Raw genomic sequence first — 23,478 nt, forward strand, 5'->3', positions numbered from 1 at the left:
AACGACCCGACACGAATCGTGTTTCGGCCGTATAGGCCTGCGTCAGGGGTCTATTCGCTTCCAATCAAGAAAGAGAATATGTAGATAAAAATAATAACTGATCAACTTTCTGCAAATTGAAATACTCGAATCCAGGATGCTGCTGCATAGACTTCCCTATCGAGCCAGTAATTCACAAATGGAAAACGTTTTCCATTTGTGAATTACTGGCTCGATAGGGAAGTCTATGACGCAGGCCTATACGGCCGAAACACGATTCGTGTCGGGTCGTTGTTTTAATTGTTTTGCAAATAAAGAACTTGTTCCAGAAGACACCACGTGAGAGAGGACTTTTTGTATCCACTGTTTTCCTTGCTACGTTGTTCTTTCGTGGAGAGAACACCTTCTGTGTGTGTTGTAGTATTGTTAGGCCTTAACACACGCTGTGCAGTCTTGTCTTATTCTCTGGTGTGAGAGGCATTGCTGGATAAACCAGAAGAACCCTATACATGACTTCAGGCCTGGAGACTGAGAGTATACATGAGATAGAACTGTTTATCACCAAGATGGACCACCCTTTCAAGTGCTGTTGACAACAAACAGCTGTGTGAAAGCAGGCCAGACTGGACGCACATATCTCACTGCAAGAGAGACAGACTACCCATAACTGATTCTTAGACTGTCAGTCAAGGAGATGAGTTAAAATTGAAACTTAAGAGAATAAAGAATTAAAAACTGTAAATGAATTCTATTGATATTCCAAAAATTACTGAAACCAGAGTTTGTCATCATCCATTTGGGAGACAAGAAACTTCATGAGAATCAGATAGTATGACATTTGAATACCCATATTGTCCTTTGTGGTGTATGCTTTTACTCTATTATTTCACTGTTGTTGGTGTATACTACTTACAATGTCAACTTAATACGTAATTGAAAATTTTAATTGACAGTGTAGGGTATAAGCAAAGATGAAACATATAGAGAGGTTAAGAGTAAAAAGAGTTAGAAAGTAAGGTGACGGAGGAAGTGACGTCACAGACCCGAATGGCAGCCTAAAAACGGAGCTCCCAAGCTTCTGCCAACAATTAGCTTTAACAGCTTTCCTCAACGCTATACCACTCGAGGTACTTTCACGACAGGAGGGCAAGGAATACTACATGGGTCATGACTGCTTTGCAAACAAAAGCAGTTGATTTACAAGCCTATGTTTTCCAACAGAAGGCGGTGTCTCAGACTGCGCACCCCGAGAAACATGGTGCCCGGGCAGTGGAAAACCAGTAGTCTCCGACAGATAACTCTATGCCCGTTGCTATTGGTGAGGAGCCTTCACAGCAGCATGGTTCATGGACCACAATATGCACTTGGCTTCAGGAGATTAGAACAGATTTAAAAGCAATGCACCAAGATTTGGCGACGCTGGGAGCAGACCTCCGTGGAGAAATAGCGGAATTGGGCAACTGCGTGGCTGAAACGGAAGTGGGCCTGGAAGAGCAGGCAGAATCTCTAACTGCACTTGAACAACAGCTGCAAGATCAAAAACAAGAAACCCGGTATTTATTAGACAAGGTAGAAGATTTGGAAAATCGGAGCTCAACATACAGGTTCGTGGGCTGCCAGAGTTACCTGAGTATTCAGATTGTGAAGAAGTTGTGCAGTGCCTCGCGGCCCATCTGTTCTCTGATCCTGATAACACTTGACCCCTGCTTCCATTCGTGTTGAGTGAGTTCATCGAGCATTGGGGACAAGAAAATGAAGATACATACCTGTAGCAGGTATTATCCGAGGACAGAAGGCTGAATATTCTCACTGATGGGTCGTCGTCCGCGACAGCCCAGAAGACTGGAACCTCAAAACAAAAGAGAAGTCTCTGGAACGCACCGTCGCGCGGCCCGAGCACACCGTGCACGCGTGAACGGGTTTCCCGCCCGCGACACGAGTGCGAGTTCCTTAGTTTAATAAAAAGCAAACCAGAAAAACAAGAACAACTCCAAGGGGAGGAGGGCGGGTATGTGAGAATATTCAGCCTGCTGTCCTCGGAGAATACCTGCTACAAGACAAGCAGGCTGAATATTCTCACTGATGGGGTATCCCTAGCCCCCAGGCTCACTTAAAACAGTGAACATTGGTCAATTGGGCCTCGCAACGGCGAGGACATAACAGAGATTGGCCTGAAAAGAAGCACAACTAAATGAGAGTGCAGCCTGGAAGAAAACAGAAATGGGCCTAGGAGGGTGGAGTTGGATTCTAAACCCTGAACAGATTCTGCAGCACCGACTGCCCAAACCGACTGTTGCGTCGGGTATCCTGCTGAAGGCAGTAGTGAGATGTGAATGTGTGGACTGAAGACCACGTCGCAGCCTTGCAAATCTCTTCAATGGAGGCTGACCTCAAGTGAGCCACTGACGCAGCCAAGGCTCTAACATTATGAGCAGTGACATGGCCCTCCAGAGTCAGCCCAGCTTGGGTGTAAGTGAAGGAAATGCAATCTGCTAGCCAATTAGAGATGGTGTGTTTTCCAATGGCGACTCCCCTCCTGTTTGGATTAAAAGAAACAAACAACTGGGCGGACTGTCTATAGGGCTTTGTCCGCTCCACGTAAAAGGCCAATGCTCTCTTACAGTCCCAAGGTATGCAACTTGTCTTCACCAGGGCGGGTATGAGGACGGGGAAAGAATGTTGGCAAGACAATGGACTGGCTCAGATGGAACTCCGACACCACCTTCGGCAAGAACTTAGGGTGAGTGCGGACGACAACTCTGTTATGATGAAACTTGATATACGGTACATGAACTACCAGGGCTTGGAGCTCGCTGACTCTACGAGCTGAAGTAACAGCCACCAAGAAAATGACCTTCCAGGTCAAGTACTTCAGATGGCAGGAATTCAGTGGCTCAAAAGGAGCTTTCATCAGCTGGGTGAGGACGATGATGAGATCCCATGACACTGGTGGAGGTCTGACTGGGGGCTTTGACAAACGCAAACCTCTCATGAATCGAACTATTAAAGGCTGTCCAGAGATAGGCTTACCCTCTACATGTTGATGATAAACACTAATTGCACTAAGGTGAACCCTTACGGAGTTGGTCTTGAGACCAGACTCTGATAAGTGTAGAAGGTATTCAAGCAGGGTTCGTATCGGACAAGAAAAAGGATCTAGGGCCTTGCTGTCACACCAGACGGCAAACCTCTTCCATTTGAAAACTCGGGAGACACCCTCTGAAAGACCTAAAGAGACGATTTCTAAGCTCTCAACATCCAGGCCTTTAAAGCCAGAGACTGGAGGCTGGGATGTAGAAGCGACCCCTCGTTTTGGGTGATGAGGGTCGAAAACACTCCAATCTCCATGGTTCTTCGGAGGACAACTCCAGAAGAAGAGGGGACCATATCTGACAGGGCCAAAAAGGTGCAATCAGAATCATGGTTCCACAGTCTTGCTTGAGTTTCAGCAAAGTCTTCCTTACTAGAGGAATGGGAGGACAAGCATACAGAAGGCCTACCCCCCAATGAAGGAGAAAGGCATCTGATGTTAGTCTGTCGTGGGCTTGAAGTCTGGAACAGAATTGAGGGACTTTGTGATTGATCTGAGTGGCAAAAAGATCCACCGAGAGGGTGCCCCACTCTCAAAAGATCTTGTGGGCAACGGCCATACTTAGCGACCACTCGTGAGGTTGCATGATCCTGCTCAACCTGTCGGCCAGACTGGTTTTGACACCTGCCAGATACGTGGCCTGGAGACACATGCCGTGATGGTGCGCCGAAAGCCACATCCTGACGGCTTCCTGACACAGAGGGCGAGATCTGGTGCCCCCCTGCTTGTTGGTGTAATACATAGCAACCTGATTGTCTGTCTGAATCAGGATGATTTGATTGGACAGCCTATCTTTGAAAGCCTTGAGAGCGTTCCAGATCGCTCGTAATTCCAGGAGCTTGATCTGAAGATCCTTTTCCTGAAAGGACCAAACTCCTTGAGTGTGAAGTCCATCTACATGAGCTCCCCACCCCAGGAGGAATGCATCCGTCGTCAGCACTTTCTGTGGCTGAGGAATTTGGAATGGACGCCCCAAGGTCAGATTGAATCGAATGGTCCACCACTGAAGGGATCTGCAAAACTCAGTGGAGAGATGGATCATATCCTCTAGATCCCCTGTGGATTGGCACCACTGGGAAGCTAGAATCCTTTGAGCTGATCTCATATGTAGGCGTGCCATGGAAGTTACATGAACTGTGGAAGCCATGTGTCCCAAGAGTCTCAGCATCTGCCGAGCTGTGATCTGTTGAGACGCTCGAGCCAAGGACACTAGGGCCAAGAGATTGTCTGCCCTTGCCTGGGGAAGATAAGCTTGAGACGTCCGTGTATCCAACAGATCTCCAATGAACTTCAATTTCTGAACAGGGACAAGGTGGGACTACTACTACTACTATTTAGCATTTCTATAGCGCTACAAAGCGTATGCAGCACTGCACAAACATAGAAGAAAGTCCCTGCTCAAAAAGCTTACAATCTAGAAGACAAAAAATAAAGCAAACAAATCAATTAATGTGTACAAGAAAGAGGGGAGGAGGGTAGGTGGAGGCGAGTGGATACAAGTGGTTACGAGTCAAAAGCAATGTTAAAGAGGTGGGCTTTCAATCTAGATTTAAAGATGGTCAAGGATGGGGCAAGACGTAGGGGCTCAGGAAGTCTAATCCAGGCATAGGGCGCAGCAAGACAGAAGGAGCGAAGTTTGGAGTTGGCAGTAGCGGAGAAGGGAACAGATAAGAAGGATTTATCCAGGGAACGGAGTGCACGGGAAGGGGTGTAGGGAAGGACGAGTGTGGAGAGATACTGGGGAGCAGCAGAGTGAGTACATTTATAGGTTAGTAGAAGAAGTTTGAACAGGATGCGAAAACGGATAGGGAGCCAGTGAAGCGACTTGAGGAGAGGGGTAGTATGAGTAAAGCGACCCTGGCGGAAGACGAGACGGGCAGCAGAGTTTTAAACCGACTGGAGAGGGGAGAGGTGACTAAGTGGGAGGCCAGCAAGAAGCAGATTGCTTGGGATAATTGATTACAAACCCCAGAAGCTCTAGCAGTTGAATAGTCATCCGCATGGATTGTAGAGCTCCTGCCTCCGAGGTGCTCTTTACCAGCCAATCATCGAGATAAGGGAACACATGCACTCCCAAGTCTGTGTAGCGATGCTGCGACAACTGCCAAGCACTTTGTGAACACCCTGGGCGCAGATGCGAGGCCAAAGGGCAGTACACAGTACTGAAAGTGCTGAGATCTCAACCAAAACTGAAGATACTTCCTGTGAGCTGGGATTATCGAGATGTGTGTATAGGCATCCTTTAAGTCCAGAGAGCATAGCCAATCGTTTTCTTGAATCATAGGAAAAAGGGTGCCAGGAAAACCATTCTGAACTTTTCTCGGACTAGGAATTTGTTCAGGGCCCTTAGGTCTAGGATGGGACGCATCCCCCGTTTTCTTTTGTACAAGGAAGTACCTGGAATAGAATCCCAGCCCTTCTTCCCCTGGTGGAACGGGTTCGACCGCATTGGCCTTTAGAAGGGCGGAGAGTTCCTCTGCAAGTACCTGCTTGTGCTGGGAGCTGAAGGACTGAGCTCCCGGTGGGCAATTTGGAGGCCTGGATACCAGATTGAGAGTGTATCCTAACCGGACTAATAAGAGGCCACCTTTGGTGAAAAAATATCAACCTCCCCCCGACTGGCAAGCCGTCCGGTACGGACACTTTTTCTGAGGCTATGCTGCACTGGAGCCAGTCAAAAGCTCGTCCCTTGCTTTTGCTGGGGAGCCCTAGGGGCCTTAGGCGCACAGCGCTGACGGGAACGCACATGCTGGGACTGAGCCTGAACCGGCTGCCGAGAAGCCGGAGTGTACCTATGCCTAGTATAGGAATAGGAGCACTCCTCTTCCCTCCAAAAAACCTCCTGGATGAGGAGGAGGTAGAAGACGCCCAGCGGGAGAGAGAATCCATAGCATCATGGTGCTTTTTGATCTGATCGACCATGTCCTCTACCTTCTCTCCAAAAAGATTATCCTCCCGGAAAAGAACATCCGCCATTCGCTGCTGGGTCTTATGATCCAGGTCAGAGACACGCAGCCATCACTATACCCTGAGCAGCTACTCGGGATGCCACATCGTAAGTCCCCCTGGCCAGGAATTTGCGACATGCCTTCTGCTGCCTGACCACTGGTGAAAAGGTTCAGCAAGCTCCGGGGGAAGTGCTTCAACCAAACTTGACAGTTGCCTCACCGAGTTCCGCAAGTGGATGCTCGTGTAGAGCTGGTAAGTTTGGATCTTGGCAGCGAGCATAGTGGCCTGATACATTCTCCTCCCAAAAGAATCCAAAGTCCTAGACTCTCTGCCTGGGGGCACCGAGGCATAGTCTCTAGTACTCTTGACTCTTCTGAGAGCAGAGTCCACAACCATGGAATCGTGAGGAAGTTGGGCCTTCACCATTACAGGCTCTCCATGGACTGTACTGGGACTCGGATTTCTTGGGAACCACAGGATTAGAAAGAGGGCACGACCAATTCCGCATAAGCACTTCCCTGAGTGTATTATGCAGGGGGGCCGTTGCAACCTCAGCAGGCGGAGAAGGATAATCCAAGACCTCGAGCATCTCGGCCCTGGGCTCATCCACAACCTCCATAGGGAATGGAATGTCCTTTGACATTTCCCGTACAAAAGATAAGACAGACTCTCAGGTGGAGACATTCTACTTTCAATTTGCGGAGTAGGATCAGAGGGGACCCCACATGATTCTTCCTCCGAAAAGTATCTGGGGTCTTCCTCCTCTTCCCATAAGCGCTCATCGGTATCGGACAAAAGCTCCCTAAGAGCAGCCCGAACCTGCCTCAACGTCGAGGATCGACGACCTCGTGGAGGGTGTCGAGAAGTCGACCCCTGCCTGGACTCCGGTGAAGCTTCCTTCACCGATGTCGAGGGGGAATCGACCCGGGTGGCAGCAGACGCCGACACAGCAAGCGGCACCGAGAACAGGGACCTCACCACAGGTGATGGGCCAGATGCCACCTCCGCAGTCGGTACAGAAGGCGCAAGCACCCCTGACACCAAGGCAGACTGGTGCAGCAACCCTTCCAGAAGCTCCGGAAGAAGGGCCCTGATACGCTCATCGAGAGCTTCCATCGGAAAAGGTTGGGGGGGCCGGTGATGGAGTCAGTTGCAGAGCCTGAGGGGGCTCGAGAGCTGGTACCAGGCTGCCAGATGACCGATGCATCGGCACTTCTTGTTTGGAGGGTGAGTGGTCCTCCGGGTGCCGACGCTTCTCGGCTCCCCAGAGCTCTCGGTACCGTGCATGGAAGGAGAACGATGACGGTGCTTCTTAGCCTCACTCGACACTCGTCATCGAGACTGCTCGGTACCGAAGAGGACGACGTGGAATCCTCACACCTCCTCAGGACCGGGGGGCCTGCATAGCAGTAGGCCTCGAGATAGGTGGAAACCCCCTCGATGCCTCGCTGGTCCCCAGCGTGGTGTGGTCTTTCGGCAGCCATTACCTGCTCTCTCGATATCGATGCTTCCCTTGACGTAGACGTCGCCGACCATGGCACTGATGTTGATGCCGACGTCGAAGGACCGGACCGATCAGAAAAAATGTTTCTCACGTTGAGCATCCCAAGCCACTTTGGTCCGTTTCTTCATGAAATTACACAGCTTACAGGCCGCTGGTAGATGGTCGCGCCCCAAGCACTGAAGACACCACGCGTGAGGGTCGGTTCCAGAGATGGTCCGGTTGCACCGAGTACAATGCTTGAAGCCACTGGGTGTCCTCGATGACATGGAGAGAAAAACGACAGCATGGTGCCAAATAAAAAAGGCATTAAAAAGGAAAAAAATAGCCCGACCGAGCAGCCTAAAGGTGGCCGTGACGAAAAAATAAGAAAACTTCAAAGGTTGGAAGAAAACTAAGAAAATAAAGGGAAAATAGGGTTTAAAAAAAAAAAATTTTTAGTTAAAGACTGTAAAAACTAAAAGAGAAAGAGGTAAAAAGAAGTGGTAAACGCCAAAAAACCCAGATCTCCTGAACCGAAAAAGGAGCATAAGGAAAAACAACTCTCCCAATCGTGGATCAAAAAGAACTAAGGAACTCACGCTCGTGTAGTAGGCGGGAACCCATTCGCGCATGCGCGGTGCGCTCGGGCCGCGTGACGGAGCGTTCCAGAGACTTCTCTTTTGTTTTGAGGTTCTGGTCTCCTGGGCCGTCGCAGACGACAACCCATCAGTGAGAATATTCAGCCTGCTTGTCCTCGGAAAAAAACAAATACACCTAGGGATATCATGGTATGTTTTGCTGAATTTAAAATGAAAGAAGCCGTGATGCACAAAGCGAGGGCGGCAAGCCCCATTGTGTGGGACAGTCAATAGTGATTTACCACGATCTGTCAACTACCACTATTAAGCGGCGGAGTGAATTATGTCCTCTAACCCACTGACTACGAGAGGAGGGGATTCATTATAAGTGGCAGCATCCTTTTGCCTTAGTGTTTTACAAAGAGGGCAAACAACGCAGAGTGGGCTCGTTGGAAGAGGCACAGGAATTCCTATCTACAGGGGACCTATCTGCCCCACCTGTTCAACATCAGCAACTTGGCAGCAAGAAGCTGGACAGGCCAAAATGGCACCGGGTATCCCAAGGGAAGGGCTGCCTTAGAAGGCAGGTCTCTGCGAAACCAATCTATACCGTCGTCTGCGCCAGGATGAGGCTGTCAATTCCAGAAACGCTGCTATGCTAGATAAGCTGGCCAGATGACGGTAAGCAATAACAATGGAATGTGTTGAGGTTCTACTAAATTTGACTGGCAGAAGGATCGGGGACTCACTTCCTTCCCCTGCAGGCATGTCACGATTTGGTAGACTGACATGTCATGGTTTTTTTTTTTTTGGGGGGTGTAGGATTCCATATGGTATCTGGTGGTGGTTGACTAGGCTTGTTAATTGATATGAGGCACACGACTGTGTTTAACTGTGTTACTCAATGTTCACGGCCTTAATTCACCTATGAAACGTAAACTAATGTATAAAGAAACTAGGAAAAAAGGCCCGTTTCTGAACGCAATGAAACGGGCGCTAGCAAGGTTCTGTAATGGTAATTTTGTTTTTAAGGAAACTGTTAGGAGAGAGTATGTGTGAGAGAGAGAGCGTGTGAGTATGAGTGAGTGTGTGATTGAGACAGAGCGTGTGTCTGTCGGAGTGAGTGTAGTGTGTCCTGTCCCCTGGCGTCCCCTCCTGTCCACATCAAGCAATCTGTTCTCTCCCCCTGGTCTCCCATCCTCTCCATATGTGTCTGTATGTTTCCTTTCAGCCATATAGAGTGCCCCCTTCCCTGTCTCTCTGGCCTCTGAGTTGTAGGCCCTCCTCCCTGTCCCCTGTAAGTTGTAGGCATCCCCTCCCTCCCTTCCTCTTCCTTTGTCTCCCTCTGTGGCCTTTGATTTCCAGGGCCCCTCCCTCCCTCTCCCTCTGTATCCTCTGATTTCCAGGGCCCCTCCCTCCGTTCCTCCAAGAACAGCATCCCCCCCCACCCGAGGTAACCACTCACCGCAGTCCCTCAATGTTTGCAGAAGCCCGGCAAGTGCAACCCCCCCCCCCCCCCCACCCAGCCAGACACAGAAACACAGGGTCGCGGGGCACTCGCTTCCCCCCCCCCCGGAGGCCGCCACTCACCCCCCCCCGAGGTCGATGGAGGCAGCGCTTTAAAGTAATGCCAGCTGAGAGGAAGATAAGCACAGTACAGCAGCGTCGCGTTCAGCTTTCCCCCCCCCCCCCCTCTCTCTGCGAAACAGGAAATGAGGGGAGGACGCAGAGAGAGTGAAGGGAAAAGGTGAACGTGAGGGTGTTGTACTGTGCTTCTCTTCCTGTGAGCTGGCATTACTTTAAAGCGCTGCCTCCATCGACCTCGGGGTGCGAGTGAGCGACGGCTCTGAGGGGGGGGGGGGGGGGTGGCCGCCGACGTCGAGGCTGTGTGACTGCCTGCCTCCGTACCTGCGTCCCACGTTGTTCCTGGGGGAGGGGGGTTGTTGCTCCACCTCCGAGCCTGTGCCTTGTCCGTTTCGCCCCTCGAGTGTCATTGCTTCGCCCTCGACGTCATCACGTTGTGACGCGAGGGTGGGGCAGACACTCATGGGCATACCGGATATCTCGGCCGCCTCAAACTTCCGGCTGGAGGCTTCATTAGAACGTTGGGTTTGCCTTTTATATATAGAGATGTTGCGCCTACGGGCAGATTTGATATTCATTCAGGAGACCCACTTGAAACAGCAGAATGAAAAATTGGTTAGCCATAAACGGTTCCCCACTATTTTATAGGCCTCCAATATCACTAATCAGAAATATTACTTGCAGACAGCTATTTGCTGGGCTCCGGGATTTCCCTCAGGCTCCACAGAACTGATATATAAAAGATGGGCATCAGCTGGACTGTATAATCTGGGACAGGTTTGGGCTAATGGGAGGGTAGTTACCTTTGAAGAGCTCCAAGAGGAATATGGGCTGGTTGAGAGCGACCTCTTTCATTACAATTGTCTGCGAGATTTTATCCATAGACAGGCAAGGGAGGAACTAGGCTTAACTGAAACAGCATTAGAGCAGGCCCTGTGGAGTGGAGGGGGTAAAGGAAGTGTATCTAGTCTATATTTAGCTTTACTGCTATATACTAGCCCCCAATTATATTACACTGATAGATGGGAGGCAGCACTACAGAGCACCCACCCACAGGAAACTTGGACGAGGGGATACAAATTTTTGCTCAAACCATCATTAGCTCAGCCTTTGGTAGAAAATGGCTTTAAAATGTTGTATTGGTAGTATTATATCCCTGATCGGTTACAGCAAATGTATCCCAAAGCATCTGTAGACTGCTGGCGTAAATGTGGTGCTCGGGGCACTTTTGCATATGTGGTAGTGGTGCCCGGTGGCACAGGTATACTGGAAACAGGTGATCCAGCTGGTCCGACAAATATTGCAGAAACATTATCCTTGCAAAGCGGAATATTGCCTGCTCCATTTTAAACCTTCCGATATTAGTATCTCCCATCACAAGCTAGCAATTCAGTTTTTTACTGCTGCAAAGTTGACTTTGGCCAATGCTTGGGAACAACAGACTTTACCTTCTATACTGCCTATCCTATATAATAAAACGCACCTCCAACATTCTGAAGCTGACTGCATGGCTGAGGCATTCCTGCTCTCTGTATCCATCTCCTGAATTGACATCACGTACTTCCGGGTTCGTCACAAGCAGAAGTGACCAACCACACGAGGTTTCTCGGCTTCAGAATGTTGGAGGTGCATTCTATTAAATAGGATTGGTCAGTTCCTTGAAGCACAGCCAGAGCTCAGCGTCCTGCACAGTAACGCTCAGACACCAGAGAGGGGGGGAGAGGTATCTCTGTCACACAATCTCTCACAGTCAATGTCTTTCTCTCACTCTCACACATTGTCTCTCACACACTCTATGTCTCACACTGTATCACATTCACTCTCTATGTGTCACACAGTCACTCACACACTCTCTTGGTCTCATACACTCAGTGTCACAGAGAGTCTGTGTCTCACACACACTCTCTCTCTCTCTCGCACACACTGTATCTGTGTGAAACACATTCTGTCTCTCTCACACTTTGTCTCACATACGCACTTGCACACACGCTTTCTCACATACACACTCGCACCCAGACTCACTCTCTCTCTCTCACACACACACACACACTCGCACATTCACTCTCTCTCACACACAGTCACTCTCACATACATTGTCTCAAATATACACACTCCGAGGAAAACCTTGCTAGCGCCCATTTCATTTATGTCAGAAACGGGCCTTTTTTACTAGTACTGCATAAAGTGGACTTTTTATATCAAATGTCAAAACTTACTGCAAAGAGGCGAGGCTGGCTGGTGATGTTTAAAAAAAACTCTGGCAACCCTATGAACAGTCTGTCATGTCCCCTACCTTAACGCAAGCGGCGTCCTCAGGCTGCGCAGGGTCTCATCGACACGCACACTTGACTGGCACAGCCCTGAGCCATGTGTGTGTAGTTCTTCTCTGGCTGCAGGCTCCTTGATTACTTTGCTTCCATGCACCTGGCTCTGGTCTCTCTCTCTCTCTCTGCCTGGCTTCCAGGCTCCTTGATTGCTTTGCTTCCACCCACCTTGGTCTGCTCTTCCTCTGCCTGGCTTCCTTTGCTTCTCTCCTATTGGACTTCAGGTTCCTCCATCCCCTGCTCTTGTCCTATGGCTGTGCCCCTTCTCCCTGCTGATGTCAGACGCCAGCACATTTTCAGCTGAGCTCTCCCTAGACTCCTTGCTTCGGCTTCTACTTTGGTAGGTGTTACTTGCTCAGTAGTGTGCTTCTCCTCTACTTTGTTCTTTGTTGCTGACAGCCTGTACCCTGGATTACTCTTGTGTCTGCTGCCTGCCTACTGACTCTGCCTGTACCTGGATTACTCTTGTGTCTGCTGCCTGCCTACTGACTCTGCCTGTACCTGGATTACTCTTGTGTCTGCTGATATGTATGGAATTACAGAATTTTCAATAAAAAAACTTTCAAATGCAAAAAAAAAAGAAAAAGAAAGAAAAAAAAAGAAAGTAAGGTGACTAATGTAAAGAGAGGTGCACATGAGATCAGAGAGAGATGGTTAAATATTATCTCAGCAAGGGTAGGCATGGATAAACATGTCCTAGTTTGTCTACTACATTAGGTGTCAGAATTTTGTTTTACACAAATGCTAAGAAATTGTGCATTGGTGCACAGCTCTAACATTTGACTTATTATATTGCCCCTCAGTAAGACATTATCAGCTCTAAACCTTTTGGGGTGAAGCCATTGATTCAGAATACATTTTTTTCATCCACCACCCTCCCCAAACAGTCAATGGTGCAGAAGGAAAGTAATTGCTCAGCGCAGGACAGAGCAAGCAGTCAGCCTTACCTGCACTTGCTTTTGGAATTCATTGAATTTCTCCGTCATGATCTGCAGCTGCAAACGGCATTGTGCAGATTCCAACTCAGCCTTCTGGCGCATCATCTGCTCCTGTTCTAATGAACTAAGCAGAAAATTAAAGAGTTTTGCCTGAGAAACAAGAAAATTCAGTCCTAGAGTTTCTGCAAACTCTGGAAACTATTAAGTAAAATGTAGCAAAGTATAATCATTTAGCAAAACCCTGCTATCTGCCATACCCTGCTATTCTATTACCGATACCCTCCTTAGCTCTCCCAATGCAGTGTTGACCTGCTGCACCTGCTATTCCAGCACTGAGCCTTGACATAGCACTAACACTGTAATTCCTGCTAGCAGTGTTGAACAGTACACAGATAGCTAGAAGGCCATTAAGGGTCACATACATTGATAATATACTATAAAATGCATTGAGTTTTCTAAATCCAGATCACAAAACAGAGGTAGATGCACCATAAAAACGAGGAAAGAAAAAGTGCACACACAAAAAATTTTGAGTTCTTGGTATATAAAAAATAAAAATGTATTTTAGCTATAACCACGTTTTGCCCATAAGCTGCATCAGGGATAACAATAGATATTAACTTCAAAACGGAAAACACATACATACATGTAAATAAGTACATTTATAGCCATTATTTAAAAAAAAAACAACAACAAAAAAAAAACCATAACCCTAGTAATATATTGAATAAAAGGTTTTTTTTTTTTTTCAGCAGACACAAATGTTGTAACACACAGAAAACCTTAACCAATAAACATACTCCAATATAGCGAAAGATACATACCTGTAGCAGGTATTCTCCGAGGACAGCAGGCTGATTGTTCACACTGATGGGTGACATCCACGGCAGCCCCTCAGAAATGGAAGAGTTTCCTTAGCAAACGCTAAAAGTCTCGCGGGAGGTCCAGCGCGCGGGGCACGCCCACCACGCATGCGTAGCCGTCTTCCCATCCGTGCGCTCCCGCTCAGTTAAATGAATAGCAAAAATGAAACAAAACAACTCAAAGGGGAGGAGGGAGGGTTTGTGAGAATAATCAGCCTGCTGTCCTCGGAGAACACCTGCTACAGGTATGTATCTTTCGCTTTCTCCAAGGACAAGCAGGTTGCTTGTTCTCACTGATGGGGTATCCCTAGCACCCAGGCTCACTCAAAACAACAAAAAGAGTCAATTGGGCCTCGCAACGGCGAGGACATAAGAATTGACCTACGAAGAACAACTAACTGAGAGTGCTAACTCCCGGCTCCGTTCCTTCTATCTCGCTGCTCCCTATGCCTGGAATAGACTCCCTGAGCCAGTACGTCAGGCTCAGTCTCTGGCTGTCTTCAAGTCTAGGCTTAAAGCCCACCTCTTTGCTACTGCTTTCGACTCCTAACCATGACTCTCTTACTCAACACCCTCACTTATCACCCCTACCACTGCAATTTCCCCACCCCTAGCTGTCTGTTCGTCTGTCCAATTTAGATTGTAAGCTCTGTTGAGCAGGGACTGTCTTTTCATGTTAATTTGTACAGCGCTGCGCAAGTCTAGTAGCGCTATAGAAATGTTTAATAGTAGTAGTTGTAGTTAGTGCAGCCCGAACAGAATAAAACAGGGCCTAGGAGGGTGGAGTTGGATTCTAAACCCCGAACAGATTCTGCAGCACTGACTGCCCAAACCAACTGTCGCGTTGGGTATCCTGCTGAAGGCAGTAATGCGATGTGAATATGTGGACCGATGATCACGTCGCAGCCTAGCAAATCTCTTCGATAGTGGCTGACTTCAAATGGGCCACTGACGCTGCCATGGCTCGAACACTATGAGCCGTGACATGACCCTCAAGAGTCAGCCCAGCTTGGGAGTAAGTGAAGGAAATGCAATCTGCTAGCCAACTGGAGATGGTGCGTTTCCCGACAGCAACCCCTTTCTTATTGGGGTCAAAAGAAACAAACATTTGGGCGGACTGTCTATGGTGGCTTATCCGCTCCAGATAGGTCAATGCTCTCTTGCAGTCTAATGTGTGCAACTGACGTTCAGCAGGGCGGGTATGAGGACGGGGAAAAAATGTTGGCAAGACAATTGACTGGTTCAGATGGAACTCCGACACCACCTTTGGCAAGAACTTAGGGTGAGTGCGGAGGACTACTCGGTTATGATGGAATTTGGTGTAAGGAGCATGAGCTACCAAGGCTTGAAGCTCACTGACTCTACGAGCTGAAGTAACAGCCACCAAGAAAATGACCTTCCAGGTCAAGTACTTCATGTGGCAGGAATCCAGTGGCTCAAAAGGAGGTTTCATCAGCTGGGTGAGAACGACGTTGAGATCCCATGACACTGTTGGAGGTTTGACAGGGAGCTTTGACAAAAGCAAACCTCTCGTGAACTGAACAACTAAAGGCTGTGCAGAGATGGGCTTACCCTCTATACGGAAATGATAAGTACTAATCGCACTAAGGTGACATCTTACTGAGTTGGTTTTAAGACCAGACTCCGATAAGTGTAGAAGGTATTCAAGCAGGGTCTGTGTAGGACAAGATCGAGGATCTAGGGCCTTGCCATCACACCAGACGGCAAACCTCCTCCACCGGAAAGAGTAACGCTTTTTAGTGGAATCTTTTCTGTAAGCAAGCAAGACTCGGGAGACACCCTCAGAAAGACCCAAGGAAGCAAAGTCTACGCCCTCAACATCCAGGCCGTGAGGGCCAGAGACTGGAGGTTGGGATGCAGAAGCGCCCCCTCGTTCTGAGTGATGAGGGTTGGAAAACACTCCAATCTCCACGGTTCTTCAGAGGACAACTGCAGAAGAAGAGGGAACCAGATCTGACGGGGCCAAAAGGGCGCGATCAGAATCATGGTGCTGCTGTCTTGCTTGAGTTTCAGCAAAGTCTTCCCCACCAAAGGTATGGGAGGATAGGCGTACAGAAGGCCGGTCCCCCAATGCAGAAGGAAGGCGTCCGACACTAGTCTGTCGTGAGTCTGAAGTCTGGAACAGAACTGAGGCAGCTTGTGATTGGCTTGAGTGGCAAAAAGATCCACCAAGGGGGTGCCCCACTCCCAGAAGATCTTGCGTACCACACTCGAATTGAGCGACCACTTGTGCGGTTGCATAATTCTGCTCAACCTGTCGGCCAGACTGTTTACGCCTGCCAGGTACGTGGCTTGGAGAAGCATGGCATGCCAGCGAGCCCAACGCCACAGCCCAACGGCCTCCTGACACAGGGGCGAGAACCGGTGCCCCCCTGCTTGTTGATGTAGTACATTGCAACCTGATTGTCTGTCCAAATTTGAATGACTTGAATGAACAGCTGATCTCTGAAAGCCCTTAGAGCGTTCCAGACCGCTCTCAACTCCAGAAGGTTGATCTGCAGACCTGATTCCTGGAGGGACCACAGTCCTTGAGTGAGAAGCCCATCTACATGGGCTCCCCACCCCAGGAGGGATGCATCCATCGTCAGCACCTTTTGCGGCTGAAGAATTTGGAAAGGGCATCCCAAGGTCAAATTGGACCAAATCGTCCACCAGTGGAGAGAATCATGAAAACTGGTGGGCAGTTGGATTGCATCCTCTAGATTCCCTGCAGCCTGATACCACTGGGAAGCTAGGGTCCATTGAGCAGATCTCATGTGAAGACGAGCAATGGGAGTCACATGGACTGTGGAGGCCATATGGCCCAGGAGTCTCAACATCTGCTGAGCTGTGAGCTGCTGAGATGCTCGGGCCTGAGAGACAGAAGATTCTCCACCCTCTCCTCGGGTAGATAGGCATGAGCTGTTTGTGAATTCAACAGTGCTCCTATGAATTTGAATGTTTGAACTGGGCAGAGATGGGACTTTGGGTAATTTATCATAAACCCCAGTAGCTCCAGAAGTTGAATAGTCATCTGCATGGACTGTAGTGCTCCTGCCTCCGAGGTGCTCTTCACCAGCCAATCGTCGAGATAAGGAAACACATGCACTCCCAGTTTGCGTAGAGATGCCGCAACCACTACCAGGCATTTTGTAAACACCCATGGCGCAGAGGCGAGCCCAAAGGGTAGCACACAATACTGAAAATGCTGTGTTCCCAGACGGAATCGAAGATACTGCCTGTGAGCTGGTAGTATCGGAATGTGGGTATAAGCATCCCTCAGATCCAGGGAGCATAGCCAATCATTTTTCTGAATCAGGGGAAGAAGGGTGCCCAGGGAAAGCATCCTGAACTTTTCTCTGACCAGATATTTGTTCAGGGACCTTAGGTCTAGGATGGGACGCATCCCCCGTCTTCTTTTGCACAAGTACCTAGAATAGAATCCCAGCCCTTCTTACCCTGGTGGAACGGGCTCGACCGCACTGGCGCTGAGAAGGGCAGAGAGTTCCTCTGCAAGTGCCTGCCTGTGCTGGAAGCTGGAAGACTGAGGGAGTACCCGCACCAAACTGTTTGCAGAACCCACTGGTCGGATGTTACGAGAGGCCACCTTTGGTGAAAAAATTTTAACCTCCCCCCGACCAGCAGATTGTCCGGCACGTGTACGTTTATGGCGGCTATGCTCCTCCGGATCCAGTCAAAAGCCCATCCCTTGCTTTTGCTGGGGAGCTGCAGGGGCCTGCTTGGTCGCACGCTGTTGACGCGAACGAGCACGCTGGGGCTGAGCCTGGGAAGGCTGCCAGGAAGGAGGATTGTACCTACGCTTGTTATAAGCGTAAGCAGCAGTCTTCTTTCCCCTGAAAAATCATCTACCTGATGAGGTAGATGCTGAAGGCGTCTGGTGGGAGAGGTTGTCGAGGGCGGATTCCCGCTGGTGGAGCTGTTCGACCAACTGCTCGACTTTCTCACCAAAGATATTATCCCCCCGGCAAGGGACATCCGCCAGCCGTTGCTGGGTCCGGTTGTCCAGGTCAGAGGCATGCAGCCATGAGAGACTGCGCATCACTATACCTTGGGCAGCGGATCTGGATGCAACATCAAAAATGTCATAAATACCCCTGGACAGGAATTTGCGACACGCCTTCAGCTGCCTGAAAACCTCCTGAAACGACCTGGACTGCTCCGGTGGAAGCTTGTCAACCAGGTCCGCCAGTTGCCTCACATTATTCCGCTTATGGATGCTCGTGTAGAGCTGGTAAGACTGGATCTTGGCCACGAGCATGGAGGTGCAAAGAAAAGCTACAAGAATGGTATGGGATTTGCGTTACAAGACGTATGAGGAGAGACTTGCTGACCTGAACATGTATACCCTGGAGGAAAGACATTCAAATATTTGAAAGGTATTAATCCACAAATGAACCTTTTCCGGAGATGGGAAGGCGGTAGAACTAGAGGCCATGAAATGAGATTGAAGAGGGGCAGACTCAAGAAAAATGTCAGGAAGTATTTTTTCACGGAGAGAGTGTGGATACTTGGAATGCCCTCCCGCGGGAGGTGGTGGAGATGAAAACGGTAACGGAATTCAAAAATGCGTGGGATAAACATAAAGGAATCCTGTTCAGAAGGAATGGATCCCCAGAAGCTTAGCGAAGATTGGGTGGCAGAGCCGGTGGTGGAAGGCGGGCCTAGTGCTGGGCTGACTTCTACAGTCTGTGCCCTGAAAATGGCAGATACAAATCAAGGTCAGGTATACACATAAAGTAGCACATATGAGTATATCTTGTTGGGCAGACTGGATGGACCGTGCAGGTCTTTTCCTGCCGTCATCTACTATGTAACTACTTCTGCTTTAACAATGATATTTATCTACAAATAATGGGCACTGGTTGCCAGAAATCCAGCAAACCAAACCAGCAATCTTCCATTACTATTTCACTCAATAGTTGTTAACAAAACAGCATGAGCCACAAGGTCGAATGCCAATAGTTCAAAATGTATTATTATCCCTTATGTAAACACAACTGGGAATGGTGAAATACGTTATGCTGATCTAAGTTGAAAACAGGATGCTGGGCTTGATGGACCTTTGGTTTGTCCCAGTATGGCAATACTTATGTACTAAGTAATTTGATTAGACTTTTCATAATTTTTACAAATTTAATATTAGCAATTGGCCTACGGTTAGATGATGCCCAATGATCAATGATGGATTTTTCAGGATGTGAGTCAATATAATTTCAAATATAAAAGAAATCCACTTTCACAATACTGCAGAGCTTAGGCAGCTTAGTACATTCAATCAATTTCAATGTTAATCAAAATAAATAACATTTACAAATAAGAGGGAAGAAAATAATCCTCAGAATCCATTTTGGGAATTCAACCAGGCTATGCAAATATTCGGGATCACCTCATTGGCTTAAAAAAAAAAAAACCCCAAAAAAAACTTCCCTCGAATCAAATGAAAATATGGTGCATTTGCAAACAATATTTGGGTAACCTGGTTGAATACCCATATTGGATTATGAAGCTCTCTTTCCCCTTCTTATAATTATTTTGATTAAGTCGAAATTGATTGAATGTACTAAGCTGTCTAAGCTCTACACTATTGTGAAAGGGGATTTCTTTTATATTTGGTTTGTGTGTTGATCCACATGTCTCCAATTTGCTTTTTTGTTTATATAACTTTAAGTCAATATAATTTCTCATAAAAAGCTGGGGAACTTCCCTTCCTAAATAGTTGCTCTAGCCATGTTAACAACCACAACAGAAAGGCTGGAGACCGACATTTTTAACAAATAAGTAGCACAGATGTCCATACATTAATGGGCTCATTTTACAAAGCAACATTAGGGATTAGTGGCATGCCAAATGCGACGGAGCCTATTCAATTCCTATGGGCTTCGTTGCATTCAATGTGCAGTAGTCACTATTACGGCTTTGTAAAATGAGTCCAATGAGATTTAGAAAATTTTTAATAGTTTTAATTTTGTTAGCTGAATTGGATCAAAATCCTTTGGTGAATTGTGTGAATAAAAATGCATTTGATGTACTATATCTGTGGATGGGGATATGTGCATATACATATATCTGCATATGTATTTATACTGGAGTATATGTACTGATATAAGATTTAAAATACTTTAGAACATGTGTCTGCTGAAAAAAACCCCTTTCATCTAAATATATTCATTAGGGGGTATATATTTTAAAAACATTATTAATTTTAAGTCAATGTTTGAACATTTTATTATCTACTCTCTGTTTTGATGTATTATAGTTAACATATGTCTATCGTTGACCTCTGATGCAGCCTACGGGCGAAACATGGCCATGTCAGGTTTTATGTTATCACATCTTATGGTTGAAATAAATTTTCTCTTAGCCACAAAGGACATTTTTGTTTGTGTGCACACGTTTACCTCATTTTCTTACCATACACTAAAATGATATACCTCTTCAACTTCTCTTGCTCACTGGTGTCCAATGCTTTAAGCGAGCGTGCATACAAGACCACAATGTCGGAGCGCTTTGCTTTCTTATTACACTGAAAAAATATATATACATAAAAAATAATTATAACAAAAAGCCATCTTCTTAATTTTTGACTATGTTTTTCAATTGAAGTGCTAAGAAATGCAAATATTCAGGAGAATAACCCAATTATGATAGCTTTAAAAAAATATATCAATAGACAGTCTTATTAGGCTCATTTGCAACAGAAGTTTAATATTTCACAGGCTCTTATCTCTTATTAATGACTGCAACATATCCCTCTCAAAAAAAAAAGAAACCAAAAAGCGAATGCTACATACCTGTAGAAGGTATTCTCCGAGGACAGCAGGCTGATTGTTCTCACTGATGGGTGACGTCCACGGCAGCCCCCTCCAACCGGAAACTTCACTAGCAAAGGCCTTTGCTAGTCCTCGCGCGCCGATGCGCACCGCGCATGAGCGGCCGTCTTCTCGCCCGAACCGGCTCGTGTTCGTCAGTCCCATATGTAGCAAGACAAAGACAAGGGAAGACACAACTCCAAAGGGGAGGCGGGCGGGTTTGTGAGAACAATCAGCCTGCTGTCCTCGGAGAATACCTTCTACAGGTATGTAGCATTCGCTTTCTCCGAGGACAAGCAGGCTGCTTGTTCTCACTGATGGGGTATCCCTAGCCCCCAGGCTCACTCAAAACAACAAACATGGTCTATTGGGCCTCGCAACGGCGAGGACATAACTGAGAGTGACCTAACAATTTATCCAACTGAGAGTGTAGCCTGGAACAGAATAAACATGGGCCTAGGGGGGTGGAGTTGGATCCTAAACCCCGAACAGATTCTGAAGCACTGACTGCCCGAACCAACTGTCGCGTCGGGTATCCTGCTGCAGGCAGTAATGAGATGTGAATGTGTGGACAGATGACCACGTCGCAGCCTTGCAAATCTCTTCAATAGTGGCTGACTTCAAGTGGGCCACTGACACTGCCATGGCTCTAACATTATGAGCCGTGACATGACCCTCAAGAGCCAGCCCAGCCTGGGCGTAAGTGAAGGAAATGCAATCTGCTAGCCAATTGGATATGGTGCATTTCCCCACAGCCACTCCCCTCCTGTTGGGGTCAAAAGAAACAAACATTTGGGCGGACTGTCTGTTGGGCTGTGTCCGCTCCAGATAGAAGGCCAATGCTCTTTTGCAGTCCAATGTGTGCAGCTGATGTTCAGCAGGGCAGGAATGAGGACAGGGAAAGAATGTTGGCAAGACAATTGACTGGTTCAGATGGAACTCCGACACCACCTTTGGCAAGAACTTAGGGTGAGTGCGGAGGACTACTCTATTATGATGAAATTTGGTATAAGGAGCATGAGCTACTAGGGCTTGAAGCTCATTGACTCTACGAGCTGAAGTTACTGCCACCAAGAAAATGACCTTCCAGGTCAAGTACTTCAGATGGCATGAATTCAGTGGCTCAAAAGGAGGTTTCATCAGCTGGGTGAGAACAACATTGAGATCCCATGACACTGTAGGAGGCTTGACGGGGGGCTTTGACAAAAGCAAACCTCTCATAAAGCGAACAACTAAAGGCTGTCCTGAGATCGGCTTACCTTCTACACGGTAATGATATGCACTGATTGCACTAAGGTGAACCCTTACAGAGTTGGTCTTGAGACCAGACTCAGACAAGTGCAGAAGGTATTCAAGCAGGGTCTGTGTAGGACAGGAGCGAGGATCTAAGGCCTTGCTGTCACACCAGACGGCAAACCTCCTCCATAAGAAGAAGTAACTCCTCTTAGTGGAATCTTTCCTGGAAGGAAGCAAGACACGGGAGACACCCTCCGACAGACCCAAAGAGGCAAAGTCTACGCTCTCAACATCCAGGCTGAGAGCCAGAGACTGGAGGTTGGGATGCAGAAGCGCCCCTTCGTTCTGCATGATGAGGGTCGGAAAACACTCCAATCTCCACGGTTCTTCGGAGGACCAGTGGCGTAGCCAGAAGTCAATTTTTGGGTGGGCCAACAGGTTGGATGGGTGGGCACTAGACAGTGGTGTGCTGATAAATGTTTAACAACAGGCTCTCTCCAGGGTTCACCTCTGTGCCCCCCCCCCCCCCTCCGTCCACCTGTGCACCTCCCCTCAAAATTGCAGAGCTGGCTATAGCCGGGGAGAGAGCCTGGGGGGGTGGGGGAGGCAATGCATTACTCTCTCCAGGAAAAAAAACATTAAATGATCCCAGGTTCCAATCTAATTCATGTTTAATGTGGGATAAAATGCCATAAATAAGTAAATAAATATAAACTTTTAATGTTGAGCACCTGATTCTCAAAGTGGACATGTTCCAATCATTATAATGAAAATAAAATGATTTTTTTCTACCTTTGCTGTCTGGTGCACTTTGTTTTTCTGATCATACTGGCCCAGTATCTGATTCTGCTGCTATCTGTCCTCTTTACTCCATTTCCAGGGCTTCCTTTCCATTTATTTCTTTACTTTCCGCCTTTCTTCTTCATTTCTTGCTCTGGGTCCTCCGCAGACTTGACTGTCCAGTGGATCCAGCTTCTGCCTATTTTCTTCATCCATGTGCAATTTTCTCCTCTCTTCCTTTTCCCTCATCTCATCTCCTTCCTCACTCTTCCTTCCCCTCCATCCATGTCCAGCATTTCTTCTCTCTCCCTTCCCTCTCCTCCATCCATATCCAGCAGCCTCCTCTCTCCTGCCCTTCCCTCCATCCATCCATGTCCAGCAACCCTCCTCTGCCCCTGCCCTCCCCTCCATCCACCCATGTCCAGCAACCTTCCTCTCTCCTCTTCCCTCCCCCTCCATCCACCCATGTCCAGCAACTCTCCTCTCCCCTCCATCCATCCATACCCAGCAATTCTCTTCTCTCCCCTGCCCCTATCCATCCATCCCCAGCAATTCTGTTCTTTCCACTGTTCCCTCCATCCATCCATCCATTCCCAGCAATTCTCCTCTCTCCCCTGCCCCCCCACCTCCATCCATCCATCCATCCATCCCCAGAAATTCTCCTCTCTCCCCTGCCCCCCACCTCCATCCATCCCCAGCAATTCTCCTCTCTCCCCTGCCCCCCACCTCCATCATCCCCAGAAATTCTCCTCTCTCCCTTGCCCCCACCTCCATCCATCCATCATCCCCAGCAATTCTCCTCTCTCCCTTGCCCCCACCTCCATCCATCCCCAGCAATTCTCC

The 23,478-nt window shown here is 48.0% G+C and overlaps 1 protein-coding gene across 1 annotated transcript in view; it reads right to left on the minus strand.

Annotated features, from left to right (window-relative positions):
- The window catches only part of RFWD3 (ring finger and WD repeat domain 3), a 188,734-nt gene that overhangs the window by 97,636 nt on the left and 67,620 nt on the right, over window positions 1–23,478 (minus strand). The window contains 2 exon segments of the mRNA XM_030203630.1: window positions 12,936–13,050; window positions 20,242–20,333. Of these exon segments, the coding sequence (XP_030059490.1) occupies window positions 12,936–13,050; window positions 20,242–20,333 (207 nt within the window).

Source organism: Microcaecilia unicolor, chromosome 5, assembly GCF_901765095.1.
Source record: "Microcaecilia unicolor chromosome 5, aMicUni1.1, whole genome shotgun sequence".
NCBI lineage: Eukaryota > Metazoa > Chordata > Amphibia > Gymnophiona > Siphonopidae > Microcaecilia > Microcaecilia unicolor.